At 39.5% G+C, this 15,510-nt stretch overlaps 1 protein-coding gene across 1 annotated transcript in view; it reads right to left on the reverse strand.

Annotated features, from left to right (window-relative positions):
• The window catches only part of LOC115223394 (dynactin subunit 6-like), a 50,990-nt gene extending 43,383 nt beyond the window's left edge, over positions 1 to 7,607 (reverse strand). Inside the window, exon 1 of the mRNA XM_029793907.2 lies at positions 7,472 to 7,607. Coding sequence (XP_029649767.1) covers positions 7,472 to 7,500 — 29 coding nt within the window. The 5' untranslated portion in view covers positions 7,501 to 7,607. The remainder of the gene's footprint in view (positions 1 to 7,471) is intronic.
• Positions 7,608 to 15,510: the final 7,903 nt, after the last annotated feature.

Genomic DNA, 15,510 nt, shown 5'->3' on the forward strand with positions numbered 1-15,510 from the left:
CTTGTTATTGTTGTTTATGCTGTTGGTTAAACCATGAGACCCCAACACAAAAAATAATCTTGTCTGATGCTGTCCATATTAATGTCATCCGTCATCAACTTCATCTCTCTCTATATAAGGCTGAAGTTGTCTGTGTATGGCAGGTTTGGTAGCCTTCAACTAACACTATCTACTCCGAGACCTTGCAGAGTAAGTTGACCAAAATTGACAGTATGATAGAAGAAGGCTTGGAATCACAGACCTTGATTCCACAGATGAACAGGAGACCCCTTAGTACCACATCTGCAGTTATGCAAAGCACAACTACCAGTCTAAACAGCAGCAGCTCAAAGGCTGTTCTTTGAATCAACATTATTGGTAAGAAAGGCGGCGAACTGGCAGAATCGTTAGCACGCCGGGCGAAATGCGTAGCCGTATTTCGTCTGCCGTTACATTCTGAGTTCAAATTCCGCCGAGGTCGACTTTGCCTTTCATCCCTTCGGGGTTGATAAATTAAGTACCAGTTACGCACTGGGGTCAATATAATCGACTTAATCTGTGTGTCTGTCCTTGTTTGTCCCTTCTATGTTTAGCCCCTTGTGGGTAGTAAAGGAATAGGTATTTTATCTGTCTACATTCTGAGTTCATATTCCGCCGAGGTCGACTTTCATCCTTTCAGGGTCGATAAATTAAGTACCAGCTGCATACTACGGTTGATCTAATCAATTAGCCCCCCACCCCCAAATTTCGAGCCTTGTGCCTAGCATAGAAAAGAATGCTTAGTGATATTTTGTCTGTCTTTATGTTCTGAGTTGAAATTCCGCAGAGGTCGACTTTGCCTTTCATCCTTTCAGGATCGATAAATTAAGTACCCATATCATACTAGGGTTGATCTAATAGACTGGTCCCCTCCTCTCCAAAAATTCCAGGCTTTATACCTAGAGTAGAAAAGAACAAAACTGGTAAGAGACAGCAACAACAATTTCGGCTGGAGAATCAGACTCTGGAGATTCTTAATTCTTTTATGTACCAAGCAGTGATATTGCTAATGAGGATAACAGGGAAAGCAGAGCCAAGCTCCAGCTGTCTTCTGGTGCTTGGAATCTGTATGGTACCATTCTTCTTCTATCAACCAAGACTACAAATTCCACCAGAATATAGTGAATATAACCATCATCCTGTCCAGCAGTGACTTATGCCTGAGAAAGATAAAAAAAGATCAACAGAATGAAAAGAACTGCAAATAACTTCCACAGGCGATGTCTCAGAGCCATTCTAAGAACTTCTAGGCTCAACTATATCATGTATGAAGAAATTATGGAAAGGGTTGGATTGAGTACTTGATGGAACACTGTTACCATGAAATGGGGTACGTACTTGTACTCGCAGTAGAATTCATCCAGGTTGATTTGAACCGATTCTGACCAACAAGGTCACCACATCTCTCACGAATGACCACAGCCAACAGTTGGCCAAAATCAGGACTGTAATGAATACCTACTCCTCGTTGCACCGCCAAAGACCATAGACACGGGGGTCCAATTGTGCCTCCATGTCTTCCTTTACTTTCACCAGCCACATCTTCAGTTGTCCTCCAGCTCACTTGCACCAGCCTGGGAGGGGGGGCTGGGCGGAATGCTTCACGAACGAATTCCCATGGGAGGCTGACGGAGAGTATGGCCAAACCACCTTTGATGTCTTGTGAGTAGAGCTCCTGGCAGCAACATTGACGTATTTTGGGGGTTCAATATGAAATCCAATGGAGGAACAAGCAGCATTTTGCCCATGTTTACATTCTGAGTTCATATTGCGCTAAAGTAAACCTTGATTTTCATCCTTTTGAGATCTACAAAATATGTAGGAGTCACTTACTGGGGTCATGTTATCAACTATCCTGCTTCTTCAAAACTTCTGGCCATGTATCTATTACAGGAAGGCTTATTACCTCCACCTTAGAGAATGCGGAGATATTGTTTTCAGTCGCATTTGTTTGTCTGTGGACAAGATATCTCAAGAACAGCTGGGTGGGTTTTGATGAAACTTTCAGGGATGTTTGGCCTCATGACTGGCATGATCTGATCAGATTTTGGGATCAATCCGGTACCAGACAAGGAGTCTGGATAATTTTTTCATTTTTTTTACTTGATTTTTGAGAGCGGTTGGGTTCCTTTTTAGTATTCTCATTTGTGAGAGCAGTTGAGTTTATTTCAGATATTCTCATTTTAAAAATCATCTCTGACTAATCGTTGAGAGGACATTGGTGTTGCTTTGGCAGAAGTTTGTGCTCTCCAAGTGCTCTTGTTATTATTATTATCATTATTATTATTATTATTATTATTATTATTATTCAGGCGGCAAATGGCAGAATTGTTAGCATGCTTCATGAAATGCTTAGCAGTATTTCACCCATTGCTATGCTCTGACTTCAAATTCCACCGCGGTCAACTTTGCTTTTCATTCTTTTGGGGTCAATAAACTAAGTACCAGTGAAACACTGGGGTCAATATAATCAACTAGTCCCCTTCCCCAAAATTTCAGGCCTTGTGCCTTTAGTAGAAACGATTATTGTTGTTGTTGTTGTTGTCATATATAGCATTCTGTCATCACATGTGTTTATAAACCTCTGATTTTCAGTTTTTTCTCTATCTTGCCCTTCTGGCTAACAAGAAAAAAAAAACATCACCGTCATCACCACCACCATCATCATCATCAACCACTACTTCAACAGCATCATCATCATCATTATTGCCATCATACCACAGAACCATCACCATCACTTTCATCACCACCACCACCAACATCACCTTCACCACATCATCATTAATGCCATCACACCACAGAACCATCATCATCATCACCACCTTTGTGATTGTTGGGACATTTAGATTCTTGCTAGACAAGATAAATTTAGACAGATCAAAGATTAATTAAGATAGCCTTACTAATTACTCTGTGTGTGCATGGTGAAGGGGGAGGTGCTATGGTTTTAATTAAAACTTATTGACTGACACACTTGCTGTCAATACCGACACACAAACACACCATTTTTACTTTTTTTTACTTCAGTGTCTTTTTTATTTTACTTGTTTCAGTCATTAGACTGTGGCCATGCTGGGGCACCGCCTTGAAGAATTTTGGTCAGATCAATCAATCCGAGTATTCTTTTTTTGTAAAGCCTGATACTTATTTTATCAGGTGCTTTTGCCAAACTGCTACGTCACATGGATGTAAACAGACCAACACCAGTTATCAAGCAGTAGTAGGGGGACAAACACAGACACAATAACACATGTATGTATGTATATATATATAAATATATACCTATAAATTTGTGTTTGTGTGTGTATATATATATATATATATATATATATGAATAAAAACAAGGTAAAAATACACTCATCTATTTATATATATATATATACATAGGTGCAGTGGTGGCTGTGTGGTAAGAAGCTTGCTTCACAACCACGTGGTTCCGGGTTCAATCCCACTGCATGGCACCTAGGGCTAGTGTCTTCTAAGATAGCCTCAAGCAAACCAAAGCCTTCTGAGGCTTTGGTAGACATAAACTGAAAGAAGCCTGTCTCACACACACATATAAATATATATATCTAGGGGAGAATTCACGAAAAAAACAAAAGATGAAGAGATAAAAGGCACCATCACCAGTGTTCAAACTACTTACCACACAGCCAGTCCTACATATATGAAAAGGCTGCGAGCTGGCAGAATTGTTAGCATGCTGGACAAAATCCTCAACAGTATTTTGCCTGTCACTCTATTCTGAGTTCAAATTCCGCCAAGGTCGACTTTGCCTTTCATCCTTTCGGGGGTGGATAAAACAAGTACCAGTTGCATACTGAGGATGATGCAACTGACTCATCCCCTCCCCTAAAATTGCTACCCTTGTGGCAAAAAAACATTGAAACCATAATATATATATATATATATGTAAACCATCATCATCACTTAATATCAGTCCTCCATACTGGCAAGTCAGCAGATTATGCCAAACTCTGTTGTCTGCTTTGGCAAGGTTTCTACAACTGGATGCCCTTCCTAACACCAACCATTTTACAGACTGTACCAGGTGCTTTTTATAAGGTAATACATAGATAGACAGACAGAGAGACTAACACATAAATGTTTGTATGTGTATGTATATATATATGTGTATATATATATATATATATATATATTATATATATATATATCTGTAAATGTAATATGTGATAATTATTCGGTAGCCATGATAAAACTCCGAGTTTCGGATGCATAAGTGGAAATCCAGGCTGCATGGCTACCGAATAATTGTCACATATTACGTTTACAGATAAATTCCTCTATTTACATAATATCGAGGTCTCTTTCATTCTTTTGTTATCTTACCATTTTTAGATATATATATATCATCATCATCGTTTAACGTCCGTTTTCCGCGCTAGCACGGGTTGGACGGTTCGACCGGGGTCTGGGAAGCCAGGGGCTGTACCAGGCTCCAGTCTGATCTGGCAGTGTTTCTACAGCTGGATGCCCTTCCTAACGCCAACCACTCCGCGAGTATAGTGGGTGCTTTTTACGTGCCTATATATAAAGGAATACAAAAAATGGGACAAGAACGCAAAACATCCAGACAGCTGGATGATACAAAAAAAGGACAACAAAGCATCCAGACAGATGATACAAAAGAGGGATAAGAAAAAACATGGATGGTTCATTCAAAGTTTTCTTTCCTCAGTTGAGTTCCAGATTATCTTTGCAATTTTGGCTGCTTATACTTGAGATTGCTCCACTCTGGCCAGCCCCAAGGAAAAACCAAGCTAAGAGCACTAGATTCCTTGGAAGAAAGCAGCGAATGTATACGAAAACAAGGATGGAAGAAAAAACAGAGAAATGGTACACAAATATCTAACACACACACTGGTTTGATTTCCACTCATTATTTATGTTTTTCCTTCCAAAGTTTTCACCATCCATTGACAAAGTAGCAAAAGTAATGACAATTTTGGAAGAAAAAATATAAATAGTAAATGAGTAAAAATCGAACCAGTGGGTGTGTTCGGTAATAATGAATTAAAACAATATGACTCTCCCCAGACACAATATATATCTGTGTTATGGTTTTATTCTTCACCTAACTTGGAATGTTCCATATGTTTGGATCTGGAGCCTGTAGTGGTTGTAGAATTGTGGAAACATGCAGTGAGTGTACTCAGGTATAACTTTGATGACACAGTGTGTATTCAGCCAGTACTTGTGGAGGTGTGCATAATAACTGGAAGGACAAATCGATATTTACTTTAACAAGTACATACATGTCAGTACACATCGTTGGTACACAGGTGCTCTATCCTCAACTCTACCTTGGTGCTTTAACAGATCCTGAAAAATCTCACCTGACTGGCCCTCATGACAGTGGCGAGTAAAAGCACCCACTACACTCTTGGAGTGGTTGGCGTTAGGAAGGGCATCCAGCCGTAGAAACTTTGCCAGATCAGATTGGAGCCTGGTGCAGCCTTCAGGCTCGCCAGCCCTCAGTCAAACTGTCCAACCCATACCAAAATGGTTGAGAACCTGAAGAAATTTTGCTTTAGATGTATGTGTTGGTATGTATTGCAAGAAACAGCTGGGTTTCTTTCTCTAACATTTTACAGAGTTCAACCTATGCAAATTAATGTGTGAAAACATTAATAAATACAATTCTATAAAACTAGTTTTTAAACACCAGAATAAAATAACAATCAAAGGGTCCATAGATAAAAAAAAATGATTGATAACCCCTGGTTTAACATCCACTTTTCTATGCTTGCATGGCTTGGATAGAATTAGTTGAGATGGATTTTCTACAGGTAGATGCCTTCCCTGTCACCAGCCCTCACTTCTTTCCAAGCAAGGTAACATTTCCCCTGAAGGCCAGACATGTTTTCACGGAAGACTGGAAATATAGAACACCACTTGTTCAACGGTGACACTCGTTTACAACTATCAAACATCAAGGCAAGGAGACCTCCACCCACCCTTTAGGGTGGAGATAAAAGCAAATACTCAACAGGATTTTGTCCTATGGCTGATTGTTCTGACCAAGCAGCATGTTTCGGTACCACCCATGCACATATATCTTTTACCTTTTACTTGTTTCTCTCATTAGACTGTGGCCATGCTGGAACACAGTCTTAAAGAATTTTGGTCAAACGAACCAACCCCAAAACTTATATTTCTCTTTTAAGCCAGGTACTTGTTCCAACAGTCTCCCAGGTCGAACTGCTAAGTTATGGGCACGTTAACACATCAAAGGTGGTTGTCAAGTGGCAATGGGAGACAAAACAGACACAAAAACACATACACAGACATATATATCCAGCATGGGAAACAGACGTTAGAGATGATACATATATAGATACACACGGATAGATAGATAGATAGGTAGGTAGGTAGATAGATAGGTAGGTAGGTAGATAGGTAGGTAGGTAGACAGATGGATAGATAGATAGGTAGATAGATAGGTAGGTAGATAGGTAGATAGATAGAGAGATAGATAGATATAGACAGAGAAAGAGATAGATAGATGTAGACAGAGAAGTAGATAGATAGACGATGGGCTTTCGGTGTTCTACCAAACCCACCCACAAGGCATCTACTTGGTCAGAAGCTACACAGTAGAAGATACTAGTCACAAAGTGTCACACAGTGAGACCGAACCCACAACCAAGGGAGTGGGAAGCAAACGTGTTGCGACACACCCAAGGACACTTGTCATCAAACGGGGTTACTGTCATCAGAATTAGTGGGGTTCAAACTGTTTTATTTGTTATGGATTATCAGCTGGTTGCAGTTATTATCGAAAGGGCTTCAGCGGCTTCGTCTGCCAACGTGATAATAACACAAGCGACCTCCACCACGTTACATACATACATATATATATACACACACACATAGGGTACTACTTGAGAACAGCGGTCCCGGTGCGCGCACTCGCGCTAGCTAGTCATGACTAGTCGATCCTTACTTTGTGTTTTTGTGCGTTATTTACTTTGTTTAACAAAAATTAATTTATTTTGTGTTTTATTTACTTTGCTAAGGGTAGTCGTTGTAGGATCGACTAGTCACGACTGGGCTAGCGCGGATGCGCGACTACGCGAGTGCGCGCACCGGAACCACTGTTCTCAGGTAGTACCTCTCTATATATATGTATGTATGTATATATATATATATATATATATATACACACCTTGGGGGGGTGGGGGAAAAGGATATTTTATTGTTCCGTCACCACAACCACCAGTAACCCCGAGCATCACAGCCAACCATTTCCACCACCCCCTTTTACACACAACCATCCTCTTACGATCAAACACAAACCAACATCAGAGAACCACACAACACACCACGACACACACACACAGTCACATATACATATATGTACAGATATATATTATATACACATATATATATATATATTATATACACGCTGAATATATATGTATCTACTCACTTGCTGCGTGTTATGGTCGCCATTTCCATTTCTGTCTCTCTCTCACTCGCTCTCAGAACGAGGCTGGTCTCTGCAACGTGCTCTCCCCCCCCTTTTACTTTTACTTTTTTATTTACTTTTTCCTCTTTATCTCTCTCTCTCTCTGTAGCTACTCCAGCTTCTCCTCTTGTTCTTCCTCCCTCTCTTGCGATTCCTCTACGTTCGTGTCAGTGCGCGTGCGTGCGTAAGTGTGTATATGTGTGTGTGTGTGTGTGGTTACGTATAGGCGCTACATGTACGCTCATACGCTGAGACTCACAAACACATATATACACATATACATACACACACACACGCACTACGGACTCTACACATACACTCATAAACTGAGACACACACGCACACACTCATACATATATAGGATCTTTTCTTTTTGAAAGCCAAATTTTTCTAGTTAATTAAATAATTTGAAACTTCGTATACTGGTAGATTGTGTCAAAAGAAAACAATAATTTCAACTAGCTTTTTTGACAAAAATGTATTTTATAAGTTTAAACGTAGTTTAAATCTGCGAATTTTAACCAATACGAAGTTTCAACTAGGAAAATCTGGCTTTCAAAAAGAAAAGATCCTATTTCTTTACTAACCACAAGGGGACAGACAAAGGGATGAAGTCGATTATATCGACCCCAGTGCGTAACTGGCACTTAATTTATCGACCCCGAGAGGATGAAAGGCAGAGTCGACCTCGGCGAAATTTGAACCCAGAACGTAACGGCAGCTGGAACACGGCTACGCATTTCATCCGGCGTGCTAACGATTCTGCCAGCTGGCCGCCGCTTTCTCAGATCCTTATACACACACAACACACATTTACACACCGAAGACATATATTTATACACACACCACACTCACACATCACACACATACTCACACACCCACACCGACCACATAAGGAGCCTCCCTACAGAGACAGACTCTTGCAAAGTGATGGTGCAAGACTCAGTGCGATGCACCGACAAGCTAGAAACAGCAGTCAAATCCCACCCCCTCACGTAACACACTCCTGTGTGATGAAAAATTAGGGTTTCATTTGATAATGTAGTTCTAGATATACTGTGCCTGAATTTAAAATAGATAGGAGTGTCATGGCTGGAACGTCTTTGATCTGTGAGCTGATGCAATAAAATTCTTCTAAGTGGTCACTTCGCAGGCTAGAAACACAACCAACTCATACAATAGTCTTAAGAAAGTTAAGGATACTCTGAATTAAGTATTCTTAGATATAGGCGCAGGAGTGTGTGTGTGAGGTAAGTAGCTTGCTTACCAACCACATGGTTCCAGGTTCATTCCCTCTGCGTGGCACCTTGGGCAAGTGTCTTCTACTATAGCCTCGGGCCGACCAAAGCCTTGTGAATGGATTTGGTAGGCAGCAACTGAAAGAAGCCCATCGTATATATGTATACATAAGTGTGTGTGTGTGTGTGTGTGTATATATATGTTTGTGTGTTTGTGTTTGTCCCCCCAACATCACTTGACAACCGATGCTGGTGTGTTTACGTCCCTGTAACTTAACGGTTCGGCAAAAGACACCGATAGATTAAGTACTAGGCTTCCAATGAATAAGACCTGGGGTCGATCTCGATTAAAGGTAGTGCTCCAGCATGGCCGCAGTCTAATGACTTGAAACAAGTAAAGAGTATACTATGGTTGAAAGAGCAGGGTGTTAAAACAGCTGGTATGTGTTTGATTGTAGGTTTGCTCAACCTGCTCTGACCCAGGGCTAAACAACGTCTGTTCCCTTCTGTCAAGTCAACAATGGTTATATGACCCCTGGGGGTTCCAAATAACCCCTGAGGGCTCCATTTGACTCATGGGAGTTCATATGACTCCTGTGGGGTTCCACATAGGCAAAATAGTAAATTGGGGATCCACAGCAGACATTAGTATTTTAAGGGTCCAGGAAAAAATTTAGTACAAATTGTATTCTTTTTTTTTTTTTACTACGGCCATGCTGGAACAGTGCCTTTAGTCGAACAAATCAACCCCAGGATTTATTCTTTGTAAGCCTAGTACTTGTTCTATCGGCCTCTTTTTGCTAAATCAATAAGTTATGGGGACGTAAACATACCAGCATCAGATGTCAAGTGATGTTGGGGAGACTAACAGACACACAAACACACACACACACACACACATATATATATATTTACATATATACAACGGGCTTCTTTCAGTTTCCATCTACCAAATCTAGTTACAAGGCTTTGGTCAACCCGAGGCTATAGTAGAAGACACTTGCTCAAGGAGGAGGAGGGGAGAAGAAGAAGAAGACAAGGAGGAGGAGAAGAAGACGAGGAAGAGGAGGGAGGAGAAGAAGAAGAAGAAATTAGGAGGTTGAGCAAGGCCTTATGCTGTCTACCACTGTTTATTCCAGCTGTGCTGGGCTCTGTGTGCTTCTGGCAGTCATTCCTCTGATCCTACTGGTGCTAAGGTGTATCAACACAGGATTGAGCCAGAAGGCATCCCTTGTCTTGGACAAATATGGGTTGTTATGCAGAGGGAAGAACTGCAGGCATGGGCAACTTACACCCAGGCCTTCACATATATGTTTGCATATATGCCTGGTTGACATTGACTGACACAGGTCCTGTGTGAATGAAGTCCATCACCAAATCTAAAGGCACCCAAACAGCATTTTCTGTGCTAAACTGAGCGATATGTTTAGTCTGTCAGCCAAATAACACTTCCTGATACATAAAATATTGGATAGTCACAGCTGGAGCATTTTACCTAATTAATTTATATGATGAGGTTGGATGGAACTACACGAACAACGGCAAATTAACTTCCAGATACTCTCTCCATCTCTCCCTCTCTCTTTCCATCTATCTATCTATCTATCTATTCTATTCTATTCTATTCTATCTATCTGTATATATATATGGTTAAGCGACAAACAGACACAGAAATACATACATACATGCATGTATATGTATATATATATATATATATTATATATATTATATATATATATATATATATACAACAGCCTTCTTTCAGTTTTCGTCTACCCAATCCACTCACAATATATATATATATATGGTAGCAAGTGATGGTGAAGATGGTAGTGGTGGTGGGGAGGTGATGGGCCCAGATAGATGTTTACCATAATGAATGTTGAATATGTTTAATTAACCAAAAATATGTATTAATTGGTGGCTATTGTACCACATTAAATGAAAAATTATTCAATCATTGGCTCTTACATAACACCTATATGACACATACCCAAGCACACTCACACACACACACACAAACACACTCACACACATGCACACACACACACACACTCACACACATGCACACATATATAATGGGCTTTTCCCAGTTTCCGTCTACCAAATCCACTCACGAGGCTTTGGTCGACCGAAGGCTATTGTAGAAGACACTTGCACAAGGTACCATGCAGTGGGACTGAACCTGAAACCCTGTGGTTGAGAAGGAATGATTTCACTTGCCTGTGCCAAGTGAAATCATAGTCATATGGCACTGCCTTTGCCTGTGGCACATAAAAAGCACCTGTCACATTTTTGGAATGGTTGGCATTTGGAAAGGTATATATAAAGTGAATATATATATATATATATATATATATATATATTCTATATATATATATATATATATATATATATATATATATATATTATATATATATATATAATAAATATTAGGGAATAAATTGACACTGAATTATTGGAAGTCCACCTGAAGATTGTCGATCAAGACAAGAAACGATTGTAGTGGCGGTTTTTTTTGACTATTTATTAAAATTTTATGTATTGATTAAGTCTTTCTTGTTTGTTTTGCAAAATAGTGGTTTTGTCTCGAATAATATTTTATATATATATATATATTATATATATATATATATAGATATATATATATATATATAGATATATATATATATATAGGCGCAGGAGTGGCTGTGTGGTAAGTAGCTTGCTAACCAACCACATGGTTGCGGGTTCAGTCCCACTGCGTGGCATCTTGGGCAAGTACCTTCTGCTATAGCCCCGGGCCGACCAATGCCTTTAGAGTGGATTTGGTAGACGGAAACTGAAAGAAGCCTGTCGTATATATGTATATATATGTGTGTGTGTGTTTGTCTTTGTCCCCTAGCATTGCTTGACAACCGATGCTGGTGTGTTTACGTACCCGTCAATTAGCGGTTCGGCAAAAAAGACCGATAGAATAAGTACTGGGCTTACAAAGAATAAGTCTTGGGATCGATTTGATCGACTAAAGGCGGTGCTCCAGCATGGAGCAAGTAAAAGAGTAAAGAGTAAGAGTATATATATATATATATATATATATATATACAGTAAAAGCAATTAAGATTCAAGTCAGTTCTAATGAATTCACTTGAATGCGGTACTTAACTTAGATGCACCAGAAAACTATATGGTATTAACCATACAATAATGTGGGGTGATTATAAACGAGAAAAAAGCAACAAGAATGGATTAGTTTTTTAGTACAATTGTTTCATACAAAGACAGGCTTTATTAAAAGTTGCAAATATTGCAGCAGATAAAAGTGTCCCGTACTCATCAGCTAAAACACATATGAGTTCTCCAAACATCTTAGTGGGTGAGGCTACACTCATGAAGTATCGGAGATAATTTTATAAAAAGCAAATTCAGGTTGTAAGCAGACTATATATATATATATATATATATAAGTAAAAGAGTAAAGAGTAAGAGTATATATATGTATATATATATATATATATATATATATTATATATATATATATATAATATATATATATACTCGAGAAACCAGTGAAGGTCAGTGAAAGGAAAAGTACCCAGCCATAGAGAAGATAATCTACCTCAACAAATTCCAGCCGACCCCTGCAAGCATGGAAAAGCAGACTGTATTTCTGCTTCAGCACATGTCATCAGCAGCCTCAATTCTCCAGCCTTAACTACACACACACACACACACACACAATCACAAGCACAAACATATTCCTTTCCTCGTCTCATATGACAGGTTAAGTGCACTTGACAGTTAGTCATAATTAGCGTTTGGCCTTCGCTGGGCCAAATGCTTGATGGAATTTCTTCTGCTTTTGCATTCTGAGCTCAAAAAATCTGCTGATGTTGGGCTTAGCCTTTCGTCCTTTCCCTGGTTGATTAAATAAACAACAGTTAGACATTGGGGTGGAGTGGAGGTGGAGGGGGGGGGGGTCAGTGTAATTCACTTCATCTCCTCTCTCTCCTCTGAAATTGCTGGCCTTGTGCTGAAATTTGAAACCAATGGTTGATGGTTAGGGCTTGTTGACTTTGGCAGAGATGTTTTGCTGTTTGGGCATTTCACAGGCACTTTGAGAATTCAGAGATGGTATCCTACAGATTGCAATTGAAAATCAAACACGTCTGGTGAATTATATAAATATGTGTGCGCATGTGTGTATATATGTATGTATGTATGCATGTATGTATGTATTTAGTAGTTGGGTAGGTCTATTGATTGACAGATACAGATAGACAGACTATCAGACATAAATATACTGACAAATAGCTAGCTAACCAGAATGATAGATAGATAGATAGATAGATAAATAGATAGATAGATAGAGAGAGAGAGAGAGAGAGAGAGAGAGAGTCATACAGACAGACAGACAGACAGATAGATACATACATACATACATACGGGCATACATACATATATACTTACATGCATATATAATCCATACATACATACACACACACATACATACATACACCCATACATACAAACATACATTCATACATACATACAAACATACATTCATACATACATACATGCATGCATGCATGCATGCATGCATGCATACATACATACATACATACATACATACATACATACATACATACATACATACATACTTATATACATACGTACATACATACACACATACATAAATACACACATACACCCATACATACATACATACATACATACATACATCCATACATGCATAATCCATACACATACAACACATACATGCACGCATACATACATACATACATACATACATACATGCATGCATGCCTAGGCATATGGGCCAACAGACAGACGGATCGACATAAACTGTCAGATATAATGTCAACGTCTCTCTCTCTCTCTCTCTCTCTCTCTCTCTCACACACACACACACACCACACACACACACACACACATATACACACACACGCACCAAATATGATACGGCTGGTTCTATTTCACCATCACCAGCTTGGCAACGTGGTTTATTCAGTTCACTGATGTAAACACTTCAGACTCACACACACACACACACACACGCACAGGCGTGCGCATACACAAACACACACACGCACATGCTTACACACACATACACAGGCGTGCGCAAACACACACACACATGCACAGGCGTGCGCATACACATGCGTACACAGACACAAACACACACACATACATAAATACACGTAGACACATACACACTCTCACACAAACATAAACACGCACAGACACACACACGCATTCACATACACACACATACACACACATAGACACACACATATACTCTCTCTCTTTCTCTCTGTCTCTCTCACACACACACACACACATGGAATCCTACACACACACACACTAACGTTGCTATCAACATCGAGTCACACTAAGGACGGTGTCTCTGATGTGATCACCAGCCATGCTAGAAATGGAAGCTAAATCCACCTCTGCTCTTAGAAAAATAACAAAAACAAACAAAAAAACAAAGGCGGGTGGGGAAGGGGGTTGGCGATCGAACACGTTGCATAATAATTCTCTTGTGGGGTTCTTTACATTGGAAAAAAAAATAGGAGTTATGGTCACGTTTGGAACGATATCGATTTTAGATCGTTCTGCTGGTCGGTCCAGGGTTAACGACCTGAGACTGAACAAGAACAACAGAGAAAGAGGAAAAACTATGCTCGTAATAAGAGTGCCAAAAGCGGTGGTGGTGGTGGTGGTGGTGGTGGTGGTGACTCTCGGAGGAGATTATTTACAATGGCTTCCTGTCTGTCAGTTTGTCTGTCTGGCCGTGTGTCTGTCTGTATGTCCCGCCATTGTAAACCACACTGCCATAATACGTCCGGCACCCCGCCACCATCGCCACCACTACCTCCGCCACCACTACCTCCGCCATCACCATAACGATCGTCATCGTCATCACCACCACAACAACAAAAAAATCAATGACACCATTTACCACCACCACCACCACCACTAACCAACGCCACCACTACCATCGTAGTTGGCCCTACCATCGTAGTTGGCCCTACCATCATCGCCAATATCGGTCACCATCATCATCACCATCATCACCACCATCATCATCTTGAACGATATCAACACTACCATTTCCACCACCACCATCATCATCATCATCGCTATTATTAGTCTTACCAATCTTCAGAAGCTCTAACCTTGAGGGAAGCATTCCTTGCTTAAATTCTGCATTTTTTCTTCTATGGATGTGTATGTATGTATGTGTGTATAAATATATGTATGTATGTATGTATGTATGTGTGTATAAATATATGTATGTATGTATGTATGTATGTATGTATGTATGTATGCATGTATGTATGTATGTGTGTATGTATGTATGTGTGTATGTATGTATGCATGTACGTATGTATGTATGTATGTATGTATGTATGTATGTATGTGTGTATGTATGTATGCATGTACGTATGTATGTATGTATGTATGTATGTATGTGTGTATGTATGTATGTGTGTATGTATGTATGCATGTACGTATGTATGTATGTATGTATGATGTATGTATGTATGAATGTATGTATGTATGTATGTATAAATGTATGTATGTATGTATAAATGTATGTATGTATGTATAAATGTATGTATGTATGTATGAATGTATGTATGTATAAATATATGTATGTATGTATGTATGTACGTATTTATGTAGGCATGTAAATAAATATTTATGTATGTATGAATGTATACACGTCTATATATATATAAATATACATGTGTG

This window comes from Octopus sinensis, linkage group LG23 (assembly GCF_006345805.1).
Source record: "Octopus sinensis linkage group LG23, ASM634580v1, whole genome shotgun sequence".
NCBI lineage: Eukaryota > Metazoa > Mollusca > Cephalopoda > Octopoda > Octopodidae > Octopus > Octopus sinensis.